At 43.8% G+C, this 14,280-nt stretch overlaps 1 protein-coding gene across 4 annotated transcripts in view; it reads right to left on the minus strand.

Annotated features, from left to right (window-relative positions):
• Positions 1-14,280, minus strand: part of NPS (neuropeptide S) — a 41,935-nt gene that overhangs the window by 13,508 nt on the left and 14,147 nt on the right. For 2 of the 4 annotated variants that reach the window (XR_002439670.1, XR_002439669.1), the window contains exons 1-6: positions 13,133-13,176; positions 11,293-11,376; positions 8,563-8,685; positions 2,280-6,936; positions 1,468-1,525; positions 140-261 (exon numbers count right to left, since the gene is read on the minus strand). Coding sequence is in view for 1 of the 4 variants with exons in the window: in XM_021399837.1 (XP_021255512.1) it covers positions 11,167-11,376; positions 13,133-13,214 (292 nt within the window). In the remaining 3 variants the exon portion in view is untranslated. Of the gene's footprint in view, positions 1-139; positions 262-1,467; positions 1,526-2,279; positions 6,937-8,562; positions 8,686-10,168; positions 11,377-13,132; positions 13,215-14,280 lie in introns of those variants that run through there. The other 2 variants (XM_021399837.1, XR_002439671.1) reach the window with 2 other exon arrangements.

Genomic DNA, 14,280 nt, shown 5'->3' on the forward strand with positions numbered 1-14,280 from the left:
ACACTGTGCCCCGTGCTCATGCTGGCCCTGGTCATCCCACCAGTGCACCACGTTAGAGCAGCTGCAGAGGCAGCAGGGTTAACACCTCCCTGCAGGACACGATGGGATGCAGGCTAGACTCACACCCCACCATCAGTACCTGCACGGCCATTTGGGAGCAGTCCATCGAGGCAGCAGCTCTCCAAGCTGGGCACTTCTCTCTCTTTTGATGGCATCTTAGCACCTTGGATGCTCAGCTTGCTTTGGATGATCTCACAATCACTGAAATAAAAAGAATAAATACTTTTATTAACTTAAATAAGTGTGCCAATTTTTTAGAGACAGGCACTTGTGCGCGTTGTTAAACTGGGACAACTTGTCTATAAATCACGGTCATTCGCTTTCAGCTTGCTTTGCTGCTCTTCTCTTTTACGGATGACCAGAAACTCCAGTGCAAGGAATTCTGAAACTAAAAAGTACTGTTAAGTGACAAAACCAAAGAAAGATGCATAGGATGGGTATCTGGAGTTCAGCTCCTTGTTGCACAGAGGGTTCCATGCCAGCCTGGGTGCTCAGACGGGTGGTCAGCATTGATCCCAAGCCAAGGGGAGCAAAGTGGGGCCTGACAGGCTGGCTTCCTCCCTGTGACTGCGTCAAGATTGATTGATTCTTCTCAGATCGCTTCATTTTTTTTATGATCTGGAATTTCCAATGGGAAAATGTTTTCAGAAGGTTGGTTCCTGGCTAGCCTCTTTGAAACCCCCTTGGGGCTTTGTTTCATTTCTGGCCTTTTTCAGTTCCTGATGAGTGCACAGTTTTTGCATAGAGTGCAAACGTTTGGCATCAAATTTCCCCACAAAACCCCCTAGGATGCACATCGCATTAAATTATTCCTTTCTCAAGTTAGAAAATACTGTAAATATTTTTCAGCGAGTCAGTGATTGATGTTTCAATCATATCCGAATTTGCATCCACCTTGGTGATCCTTCCCTGTGAATATTCCTACGAGCTGGCTGAATGATCAGGAAATTAAGCACCGCAGCCAGGAACGCTGAGGGAAACACATCTTATGTCAGTTCCCCAAATACTCCTGCACGGTTACGTAGCCACGGGCCCAGGCTGAGGACCAGAAGAGGCCCAGCTGGAAACCCCCAGCAGTCCATCGTCAGTCAACAACACAAAACCAACTCCAAAAACACGGGAGCAGACCATTCATAAGAAGGCCAAAACGACGACGTGGACGTAAACAGAGCTGCAGTTCAAACTGTGATTCATGCCTTGTCTTCAGTAATCTTTTGCTGGCATGTATTAATCGAAACGCTGATTATAATTATTATTATTTTTTTAATAATGTTCTTACGGTAAACATTTTGAAGCAGGAGGCTGTAACAGATCCGGTGAATGTTTCCTTTGATCTGTGCACTGTAAAAGCTGGCACCGCAATAGAAAATATTTTGTATTTAGAGCCTACCTTCTCGTGGAGCCCACCTTTTCAAACACCCACGTAGTAACACAGTGAGCTCTGTCTGGCATTCCAAAGGATTTTCTGCAGGAATATGAAGAAATGAAGAAAGGCTGAGGGAACTGGGCTTGTTTAGCTTGGAGAAGAGAAGGTTCCGGGGAGACCTTATTGTGGCCTTCCAATATTTAAAGGGAGCATATAAACAAGAGGGTGTATGACTGTTTACAAGGGTAGATAGTGATAGGACAAGAGGGAATGGTTTTAAACTAATACAGGGGAGGTTTAGGTTGGCTATTAGGAGGAAGTTTTTCACTCCGAGGGTGGTGAGGCACTGGAACAGGTTGCCCAGGGAGGTGGTGGATGCCCCGTCCCTGCAGGCATTCAAGGCCAGGCTGGACGTGGCTCTGGGCAGCCTGGTCTGGTGCTTGGTGACCCTGCACTCAGCAGGGGGGTTGAAATGAGATCATCTTTGAGGTCCTTTACAACACAGGCCATTCTATGATTTTATGAATACAAGGAGATACAGCAGCTGGCAGCAACGGGATAGCAAACCTTAGCAAATCTCTTTGAAATACCTTCTGACACCTTCTGCCAAGCCCTTACTAGACCCTGCCAAGCTCCATTTCCCAAACCCAGGGTTGTGATGCTGCTATTTGCACAATCACAGACCTGTGTCATCTCGTACTCCTCCCAACACCACAAAGACCCAGGGGCCTTTTTTCAGACTGCATTTACCACGACGCTGGCACGGAGCAGTGCAGCTCCTGCTGCGTGCCCTTCAGTGCCCGCTGACTGTGCTGCAGAAAGGTGCTGGTTTCCTCCCCAAAATGCCTCCTACCTGCAGAAGTTGAGGCCCATTTCAATCCTCCTCCACAGCCACACGCTGCATTCCAGCCCCTCTGGTGGCTCTGCTGACGTTAGAGGGCAGTCTTCCATTTTGCTGCTTCCTCAAACGTATTTTAAATAGTGCTCATCGCAACGTGCCGAACTGAAGCACTTTGGCAGGCTGGGGGGGTGAGGGGAGAAACGCGTTCTAAACAGAATGATGCCATTTTCATTTAAAAACTACAATTCTGCAAATATATTCTCTTAAATACCACATTTGCATGATCTTTGTATAGCTAGGAGGCTGTACACTTCAGGAAACGCGACACACACGAGCTGCTTCCCACTGCAGCAGCTCTCTCTGAGGGCAGTGATTTCCCAGCAGGAGCCGGAGTGCAGGAATGAGCTCCGTGGCATCGCAGGGCACGAGCCTAGAGGGGGGAATGGGGCTCCTCAGCACCTAAGATTGGGGATTCATAGCTGTAAAACCCTATGCTCTTTTAGATTCACTTCAAGAAGCAGTCTGAAATCAAAGGAAAGCCAAAAAAAAAAAAAGTCAAAGACCAAAAGTCGCTATAAAATTCGTTGGAAATGTATTTCTGAATCAGAGACGAAGAAATGTCTCACAGTCATGAAGCCATAAAGCATCGATAATGCCATTCCAACATTCAAAGCAGTAATATTCATATATCAAAGCCGAGGTGCCGTTAGCTTCCAACTCTTTTAGGATGGCATTCATCTTTATGACAAAAATAATTACGGAATGCTAACCTGCAGCCACTTCAAACTTTCGCAACAAATCAGTGACATGTCTTCCCTCCCCAGCCCCACCCAATTGAAAAAACGAAGCTTATGAACACGAGAATGAAGACAGAGGAGGATATCCACGCATCATAGGCTTTTATCTCTTTGATAACTTTTTTTTTTTTTTTGCAGCTTATGCAAGTATGATGAAAAAAAAAAGAAAGAAAATCTGAAATTGCTCATGGATCCAAGTGGAGCCTGACCTCAAGGACAACTTTATATCTTCTGAACGTACAACCCATGTGCAGAGATAACAAGCAGCCTGCCCGTGGTGATGTAGGGGGTGTGGGGAGCTTGCTGTAGGAGGGGGAGGGGCGGCCCCATTTATTTCTGCAGGGACCCCACGCCGGGCTCTGCACCACCAGCCTACTGCCTCCACCACTCCGCAGTGGAGAATATTCACAGAAAGAGAACAATCTCTTCACTCTCCCCCACTGACATGTGAAAGTCATTGCTTATTTATGGGAAAATTGAACCATTTCCTGAAGGTCAAGAATTTTAGAAGTAACTCTCAGAAATAAAGAGTTTTTCATGCACTCCAAGCCAGATCCCTGGAGAGAGGCTGTGTTTGCTGTTTCTTGCCAGTTTTGTTTTCTTAGTCATGAACAAGTGCTTACCTTGCTGTTGTTACCGACCATTGCTGTATTTAACAAGGCATTGCGAAAAATATAAAAACTGTACCGGGGTCATTCCAAAAATACCCAAAGGAGTGACACAAAGCTACTGAAACATCACTCGCTATGACCGCTGGTGAAAGCCCCCTGTGCTTCCCTGGGGCCAATACAACAATCTTCAGCCATGAGACCCTTAAAACCGCGTTCTTTAAAGCAGAATTGGTACACCCACCTAAAATACAAAATATTTTACTTCATTAAAACAGGAAATAATCAAATGTGTCTTCGGCATCTATATATGAAACTCTGGTTTTTATTTTAAGGACTTGGTGCCTATGACAGCTATTGATGAAGCAATGCTGCAGGCTGAGAGATGCAGACTGTGAATGCCAAAGATGCAGGGTGTGCCAGAACACCTGACTTCATCCTGAGAACGCGCTGATGATAAATGTTACTCATTTCCTTAACACAAGTATGTAAATGGCACCTTAATTGTCGTTCCTAAGGAGCGATTTGTAAAGTTCATATACCCGAATATGCCAATTGACACAGTGCTTCACATGCAGAAGAGCAAACTGTCTCACCTGGCCCTGCTGCACCGCTGCCATGTGCTGGGAACACTGTGCTGTGTGAAGGCAGCGGGGCATCATCAGGCACCCGTGTGGCAAAGGCAATGGGACAGTGGCAGAAGTTCAGAGAAGGATTAGGACAAGAGGGAATTAAGGCTTTAAGTTGCACCAGGGGAGGTTCAGGTCAGATATTAGGAACGATCTCCTCTCAGAAAGAGTGGTGATGCAGTGGAACAGGCTGCCCAGGGAGTGGTGGAGTCACCATCCCTGGAGGTGCTCAGAGTGGTGGGGCTGTGGCACTGATCGATGTAATCAGTGGGCATGGTGGGGGTGGGCTGGGGTTGGGCTTGGGGATCTGAGAGGTCTTTTCCAGCCTGAACGGTTCTATGATGCTATGAAATGCCAGCTTGATGCAAAAATAGAGAAGCTGGTTGGGTTTTTTGAAGAGCTTTAGTGGGCCGGTCCCCTGGAAATGGGGGTTGTTCCCTGACAGTGATGTGCCCAGGCACCGACAGAAGAGCCCAGTTGTATCGTCACACGCTATTTGTAGACTGGCAAGGCAAATAATATCATCACCCCACCTTCGCAAGAGGGAAAAGAACATTGTTTTTGGTTTCTAAGTATCTTTTCATCCACCAGTTGCATCAATTCCACCCACACAGGTCATTTGTCGTCTTTCATTTAAGGTTGTTTAAAGTAATCAACAGGATCTCCATGCGTCAGTTAGCATGCTTCATTATGCTCTGCAATCAGGATTTGGCCTTAAATTGCTCCGTGAGCTCCTCCAGTCAATTTTCCTACATTGCCTGAAGTGGCTATAAGGAACCACATTAATAAATGGACATGGTTAGATCACATAGCCAAAGGTAATCAATGATAAGAGAGAACACAAATAGCGTATCAAGGAAAGTTTGTGCTCTCCAAATGGTGCTATTTCATTTAAAGTCTAGAAATACAGCACTTGTCATTCTGCAGCACACCTGGAGGTCAGAGCAGGGCCCAACTTGGATACCTACACTTGAGACTGAGCCATCAAGGAGCAGCCAAGCAGCTCGTCCCCTTGACTTCCATGCTGCTGCTTTGCATTGCGGCGCACTCCAGCCAGCACCAATTGCTGCCTAATTAAGTGAATGACTTAGCATCCTTCCTGATGCGCCCCGGTGTCTGGTGCAACAAGAATTTTGCCATATTTTGTATGTGAAGATGAATTCAAAACTGAGAAACGTGAAATGAAGTGGCATTTCACAGGATGCACTTTGCTAGGCATCACTGAACAGCAAAAAACACACTTGTGACTGTGCTGCTCCCATCACACAGGAAGCTAACAAGATACACATTGCCAGCAGGAAGGAATAATTTGCAGAGCTGGCTAAAACTAAAAAGCAAAAAGACCAGCAGAGTCAAATACGTCCCTTGTCATAGCACAGGGAAACCAAGAGGCATGTCTGGCTGAGGAGCCTTTTGCAGAGCAGATTCTCTTATCCAAAACGTGCAGAAGTGTAGCAGAAGCCTTTGTGACTTCAAACTGAGAGCATCTGATTTCTTTAACACATTTCTGCTAAGTGGGGACTCTTACCATAAATACCACTACTATTTTCTTGCAGTCATTTAGGAAGGGCTTCAAGAAAATCATTAGCAGAAACACTGGGATCCAGTTCAAAATTAAGACAGCTAAATTAATGGCCAGAGAGTAAATGTATGAAGGTGAATTGTGTGTTCCTCCTCCCATCGCAGCCAGCTGGGCTCTGCTGGGCACGCCTGGTGCACTGATGGATGCTCACAAAGAAGCAGGCAGTGCTGGGAAAGGCCTCAAACACTGCTGTTGTGGTGAGCGTGAAGCCCTGCTACACAGACGGAGCCCCATCACAGCGGGCTCACACTGAAAGGTTTCACTACTCCAGGCTTTCATTTGCTGCAAAAATATTCTGAAACAGCACTGCAGAGGATTATCGATGAAGTCATCACCGAGGGGGAACAAATCCTACGAAAATGGGACATTTTTCTCCGAAATTCTCATTTTTAGTTTGCATAATTACAAAATATAGGCATTTCAATCAAGTTGAGTTCCATTTTCCCTTTCATTTAGTTTGTGATATTACTTGAAAACAAATGAAACTCCACAACACACGTAACCACCATCCACTTGCTGAAAGGAAAAGGAGCGGATGGAAATCACCGGAACAACATTCACTCTTATACATACATCTCTGTGTTTAAAAATAAATTTGCACACACTTTCTTCTATACCTTGGTTCTACGTGAGTGACACACTGCTAATTAAGGTGCGCTGGGTGCTAACGAAGACAAGGAGCCAGGCGCAGCGCCCAGCGTTTGGCTGTGGTTTTGAAACGCCGGCAATGCCACGGTGCCCAGATTGAGATATGGTGGGCTAAGGCAGACAAGGAAGCACAAACCACCAAAATCAATGAGAATGCTTCCTGAGAAGAAAACTCTATTAGAGCACACAGCTCCTGTGAGGTGCTCCAGGGTTGCCATAGAGACTCACCGGGTGAACGCAAATACTCTTACCGTTAATACGCCGAATGTCTGATCCAAAGCCCACTGAAGACTCTCCGTAGCTTTCTGTTGACTTCAAGGAGTTGAGGATGATGTCTCAAGAGCAGCGCTCGATAGCTCATTTCTTATCACATCGAGCCCTTTTATGTCCTCTGGAAGGTTCATGCTGAAGACGTTCAAAAGCGAGGTCTCGGTTGATCAAGCTTTTAAGATATGTTTAATTTTAAGCTTAATCAACTCAATGACTTCAAATCCAGTAGGGTATTAGGAAAAAAAAAAGTCTTTCAATCACCACACAGCAGAAAGTTTCCCCCTGACTCTAAGCATCTTATGAAGCCAAACAGTGAATAACCTGATGTACAGCTCTGCCATTTCTTTAGTCAACAAGCTTTGGTTTGACTTGGTTCACCAACCACCAGGTCAGGACAGAACAAAGAGCCCACCTCGTTCCGTTAAAAATGTAATGCCCTACTGTTTTACTACTAAATATAAATTTAAATATAGTGAGATGGTCTGTCAAACTAATGAAAAAGCATTTCTTCAACATTTTTTTCATCTTTTCCCAAACTCTTTAAACACTTAAGCAGACAGCTCATCAATGACATACTGCATAAACGCTTTGCTGTTAGAAGGATTTTTTCATGACAAATCCTTAAAGTGTCAGAATATCTGATAAGTTAAGTTTTTATTTTCTTTATATGACAAATGCTTAATAGTTGTCTTACAGTCTTTCTGCACTATGATTTTTATCTGCATTTTATTACAGTAATAACAACATCTAATATACTCTCTCATATCTGTCTTGTTCTTTCTTAAGGTCAAAATTATATCCAGGCCTAAAGCATCAAGACAGTTCTTCTTTCCAGTATTTTAAGGCAATAAATTATCATCTACAGGCAAATAATAGCAAATTAAGAACTCTAAATGGGATACATATACTTTAATATACACTTGGTAATCAGAAAGCCAAGTATTGGTTTGTCATTACAACATCTAATTTTCAGTCTCACAAGGAAATTAGATGCTGTTACATCAGGTGATCTAAATGCCTTTCTTGCCAATAATCTGTGAAGAAGAATAAATGTTAATCCCTCATTTGGTCTTCAGATAAAGTTTACTCCTTCAGATTTTATTGGATCTACTCCTTTCGTTTTCACCCAGTGGAGAACATTGTCCGCCTTGTTCAGAGGCACAGATCACTTGTAGGGGGCAGAGGAGCAGCAGCCAGTCATAGAATCGTAGAATCACCAAGGTTGGAAAAGACCTGCAAGATCATCCAGTCCAACCATCTACCTATCACCAATAGTTCTCACCAGACCACGTCCCTCAACACAACGTCTCAACATTTCTTGAACACCTCCAGGGTCAGCAACGCCACCACCAATGTGCACGGCTGTCTGTCTGTCTGTCCCATGGTCATCCCTGCTGCTCCACACAAGGGCGTTGTGAAATCAGCTTAGTTCATTAGCAAGACCCAGGCTGGGTACAGAGCAGCCCTGTGCCAGCCCTCGAGGTGCTCATACCTCTCTTCTCCCCGCTTCCAGGCTACACACTGAAGATACAAAAATTGTGCATAGCAGCTTTGCAATTAGAGCACAGCGGGTGCAACCAGGACGTTGCAAGGAAATTAGATGTTATTACACCAGGTGATCTACTTGTCCAAGTCTCCCATTAGTGGACACTTATGTCCAAGGCCTCCAAACATTAGAACAAAGCAGGTTAAAATTCCCTATGAACAGCTAGCAATGCTATGTTTCAACTGGAGAACTGGAAGAGAAATGAAGCCGCTCACCTGAGGTCCCAGCTACCAATGGCCGTGATGGAGTGAGGCGTTCCAGCTCCTCAGCCTGGTCCTCACTCCTACATGCAGCATCATTCTGCCTGCCCTCTGGTCTCCTCTGTGCCTTCTCCTTCTCTTAGTTCAGCAATGAAGAATAGTAAAAAAAAAAAGTCAACAAAACGCCTTTTCAGAGTAATGAAACCTCAGATCCTTATTTTCTGACAGGGATCGCTGAGGTCTCTCTGTTTCTTACAACATAAAACCACCTTTAAAGTTCAGAAGGGAGTTTAGCATTTCGTGCTGATGGCAGCACCAGTGCTGGGTGAGGTGAGCCTGGACCACTGACAGCGTAACCGCTGCTACAAGGCAGCAGGATAATCCACATTTGCCTGGCTTGCTCTGTGTGATTTAGGTGAACGCAAAACTTATGGCTCTTGGTGCCCACCTCCTTGCAGCTTTTTGTGAATGCAGATCTCTCCAGGTGGAGTGCCTCGTTGGGAAGTGACTACATCATAAATAATTGCATCTTTCCTGTAGCCAAGAAGCCCACACCTTCCAAAGGGAGATGAAGTCTGACCCAGCAGAGCCCAGCTCTCCAAACACCCTCTGCTCAAAGGCCATCACCAAACCCTACATAGGTTGGTTGCAGCCCTGCACAATCAATGAAAAGTAAGATGTTCATTTTCGGAGCTACACGTATGGCTCTGGCGGCTCACAGACAACCAAGTTTATCACACGTTACCAATGCAGAAACATACTTCATTACGTAGAAACAAAGTTCACTATAATGGATGTGAAAGCCCAACAGAAAGCTAAATCTGGAATTTTTTATTATTATTTTCTTTCCCCTGTAAAAGAAGCCAGGTGGTGCTGGGAGCTGCAGGGCCAGAGCCCCGGGTGCCTGCACTGCAGCAGGACTGTGCTGCTGAACGCAGGCATGCACAGATGCAGAGTGCACCCCTAACATCTGCACAAGGGAATAATTCCACCCCAGTAACTTCTTTTCCTTAATTAAAAGGCTCTGAAGTAGTGCTGGGCAGGGGAGCACCTCTCCTCTTGGCACTTACTTGTCATGTCACCTTGCCCTCATGTACATATGGCCAAAGGCATTGTCACACTGCTTCCCAGGCTGTGAGAGCTTGGAGTCAGGAGTTTGCACCAGCAGGGCATATACGGCCCCTGAAATCACAGTAGCCAGGGTGGGGAGAGGGCAAAAGGAGCAGAAGTGCTTAAGCAGAATGTAAAATCATGCTGCTTCACTACTTCAGTATGGATACGGGTAGAGAAGTGGTTTTAAACTAGAAGAGGGGAGATTTAGGTCAGTTGTGAGGAGGAATTCCTTTACTCAGAGGGCAGTGAGGCCCTGGCACTGCTCCCAGAGCTGTGGGTGCCTCATCCCTGGAGGTGCCCAAGGCCACGGATGGGCCCTGGGCAGCCTGAGCTGCGGGGAGGCACCCAGCCCATGGCAAGGCATGGGGCTCGATGAACTGGAAGGTCCCTTCCAACCCAACCATTCCGTGATTCTCTGATTAAGCAACACTTGCACTGCTCCATGCTCCGGTTGCTTTATATATATACTATATATAATATATTTATATACTATAGGCTCATGGTGCAAAATGCAGGAGCGGTGCTGCTGGCAGTGGCAGGAGGTGACAGTGCCACCCAGCCTTATGCGGAAGGAACAGCGACCTCGTGCGTGATGATATTTAATAGGGAAATATTAGAAAGGGTCCACATACTTATTTATTATTATTTAAAATTTCAATTCAAAATGCACTGCACAGACAATTCTCAACATTTTCAAAGCAAGGTTACAGCTTGGAACATTGCAGTTGGAGGAGATACCCACAAGGTAAAACTTACACAGCAAGATGACCATTCCTACCACAACGCTTACGTATTTTCAGACCAAATGATCCTTTTTTAAAATCCTTTACAGAGAATTAAAAAGAGCATTGCTAGTTACTGTGCCACAACTGCAGCCATGAGCAGAAACACTTCACCAGAGGTGTGCTCCCCACACGAGTCAATGTGTGAGGCAAAGGGAGCTGCTGATACCCTGCCTCAGCGTGACTTCCCAGGACTCTTCTGGAAATGAGATCACACATCTGAAGGCATTATTTCCCAGTAAAGTTATCTTAAACAACAATATTACAAAGAACCTACGAGCTGCAAGCAGGACCAGACTCTGTTTCAGCTGTGGCCCTTCACACTTTTCAGAAATGAGAAATGAAACGCCCTGTAGATGTGTGCGAACGCTGCCAGAGCAGCTGCCGGCAATGAGAGGGGTCGGGACAGGACGGCTGCCTTTGTGCTAATCAGGAGCCGGCTGATTGAATCTGTAGCTTTACAAAGAAGGGGAATTAACCAAATGAAAACATCCATTTCCATACAAAACTTTACGATACTGTAACTCCGGAAACAAAGCCCGTTCTGAGCGGTTCCATCTGCTCCACTTGGCTTGTGCTCCTTGAAATAAACATCTGTTTACAAGATGAAGACACGGGTACATTTGTCTCCGACGGTTTTTATCAGAGAAAAGCATTAAAGTGATTTTAAGCACAAAGTTAGGCATGGGATGCTAAAACCGAGAGTACGGCTTGGAACATTTGTTTATGACTTTGCTCTTCGAAAGGAAGTTTTTTTAATTCCCGATCCCACCCCGTTGCGAAAGGAGCGTTTGTTGAAAGGCATCTCCAGGTAGGGCTTTAGGAGAGCCAGTTCTTCGCTCCTGCCCACCTTGGCTAAGCAGCTATTCAGCAGCACCAGGCAGTAATCAGATTTTCCGTACAGCTGGCAATTCAAATAAAAAGGATGGCTGCTCTGAAGAGAGAAAAGAGAGAGAGAGATAAGGGAAGGTAAAATTATGGATTTGTGCGGTTGACAGGGTTTGTTCGGTACGAAAAGCAAAGCAGAAACACAAAAACAATTTACGCTTAGAATGACAGGTATGAACTGCTCTTTGCTAAGGATTTGTTGTACTCAAAATCAGATTTTTTCACAGCTTTACAGAATACGTCACTGATGCATCTCAGGATTAAAATACTGATACTGCTCAAATGATGCTTATGAAATGAATCGTTTCCCGTTGACGCTGACCTGTTGTGACATGCAGTGTGGTTTCCCTAGAGTATCATGCATATTTATTGCTGTAAAATGAGACTTTCTTTCAGTTAGCAACGTAACGGCATCGTGTTACCACTCGTGTGAAGTCATTCCGCTTAAATGACAGATAAGAGAAAATGAAGATACCTGTAAAGTAGAAGACTGAGGGAGGAAGCTTTCCAGTAGTTATGACTAGTTATGGTGGTAGTTACATTTAATAATGACAACATAGTAATAGGAATTGTAGAAAGCCCGGATTAAAATCCACATAGGTTTAAGTCCAAGTTCCTTTTACTGCACTTCACATCGTAAAATGCAAACAACACAAAAACTTTAACAAACTCAAACTGCATTTAAATTAACACTGAAATTAAAGGGAAACATTTCCTGGCATGTCCCTAGTGGCTGTGAGCATCCTCCGTCATACCATGATTTACATGCTCGTTGATGCGCTGCCGAAAAGCAACGTGCTCTCTGCCATCCCTTTAAACTGCTCTGCACTGCGTTCTTGTTTGGGAGACGGTTGCATGATCAGAAATGAGAGGTGATTCAGCATTCACACAAGTAAAACATACGGAGGAAGCAGGAGATAGATAGATAAGTCTAACAGGAACTTCACAGCAATAAAATAATCCCTGTGAGAGCAGCCAGAGTTCCTACCAGAGACAGATCTCCTTAATGAAAAGGCAGTGATGCATAGCACAGCGCAGGGAACCCAGACATCCAAGCTGCGACTCCAAGAGCTATTTCACAGCAGTAAAGAAACAAGTCTTTGTCCAAGGCATGAATACTGGACATCATTTGAAATAAAACTCCTCATTCCACATTGGCAAAGCCTGACTGAAATGGTGTCTGTCTAGTTGGACCAACAACCTGTCATACTGCCGTGGTTGAGATCAGAAAGGGAAAGATTATTAGCACTGTCTCCTTCAAATAGCATACTTACTTTGATTTCACTATTCAAGGAAGTTAAACAGTCCACAATACCAAAGTGGTGTTACTGATTCTATGGAATAATTTTCCTAACTTGGTATTTCTCCTTTACCTGTACATATTAATAACAGTGGCTAATACACTTACTGGTTTATAATTTGCCTTTCAGCAAATGTAATAAACACACATATGTTATTGTACCTCCTGGACGCTGACAAGGAATTGAAATGAAATGCGGGGAGACTGATGTTTTCCTCTTTTCCATATGATATTTCAACGTCGGCAAAAGTTCTTCACACTCAACACTGAATATGCAGCAGATTTCTTACATGATTATTTAGAGGCTTGCATATTTTACTTGTAACTAAAGCAAAAGTCAGTTCTGTTCCAGGAAAATTAAATGATATTTATTCAATAGCTTTAATAGAAATTCCTTTCATTTAATAAGAAAATCAAACCAAACAACAACAACAACAGCAAAAACAGCTACATAAAATAAATGTAACATCTGATCTTCCAGTAACCAGGGAGCATGACTTACCATGGAAGGGCCAATGGGGTACCCCGAGCACACAAACATCGCTGAGATCCAAAGGACGAAAAGAAGGTTTAACCTGCATAGACTTCAAAGACAAATTGAGACCAGTTAAAATGGAGAAGAAAAATCAAGCAAAGCTCTACGCATATGTTTAAACAGAAAACCAGTATATCTTCTCCAAATAGCAATTAAATTGCTGCATCTTTACCCGATCATTTTTTGCTCAGGAGTGTGTATGTATGTACATGCAGTTATACTACCAAATTCCTCACATATCCTTTCAGTTCTTTCTTAGATGACCATTTTATACCAGAGTTCAGGAGTGAAAATGTCATCAAAGCTGATTTTATTATGACTAATTGGTTCTTGTTTGGCCTTTTCTTCTTGTTAAATGGGAAAATGGCAAGAACGCACATTCAGCTGCCATTATGAAAGTACCGATTGATTTCATTTAAAGTGTTCCATGGAAATGTCTTTCAAGTGGGTTTACTGTTAGGTCTGTACCATCATAGCAAATGTGGTCAAAGGTCTAAAGATTTCAAAAATACACTTCAAGAATTTTTACCTCCTCCAACACATTCTAGCAAGATCTTTAAAGCCTGTCTGCCAGGGAAAATTAGTAAAAGTGCATTTTAAGTAGAAATATTCACCAAAGAATCTTGTTATAATCAAAGAAGATACAATGCCTAGCACAACACGTTACAAAATACATAGCTTTCCTTTTCTACGTGCTTCACTTTTAATTTTTAACTGTTTAGCAAATTTTAAATGTTCTTCTCACAACTGAAGTTCTTTGGACACCGTTTTATTCTCCTATATACAGGCAGATCTTAGATTATGTTAAATTTATCCAATAAAGTCTTCTGTAGTATTAATAAATCCACCGATCTACATCAAAACATTATTTAATGTCCAAGAGCATTGTTTTTTACTGCTACAAAATTAAGGGTAGTCCAGCATTTTAGGGGATCTATTGGTTTATTTCTACAGAGTGCTGTGAAAACAGTAAGGGCTCCGCAAATGCCTTCAATGTTCAACCACACTGGTGAGGCAACGCTGAAAAAAGTTAAATTGCTTTCTTTTCCCTTAGAACGAAAACGCTAGAAATCTTTTTTTGACATTCATGCAGCGGTAGAAAGGTGCGCACCAGT

The sequence above is a fragment of the Numida meleagris genome, chromosome 5 (genome assembly GCF_002078875.1).
Source record: "Numida meleagris isolate 19003 breed g44 Domestic line chromosome 5, NumMel1.0, whole genome shotgun sequence".
Taxonomy (NCBI): Eukaryota; Metazoa; Chordata; class Aves; order Galliformes; family Numididae; genus Numida; species Numida meleagris.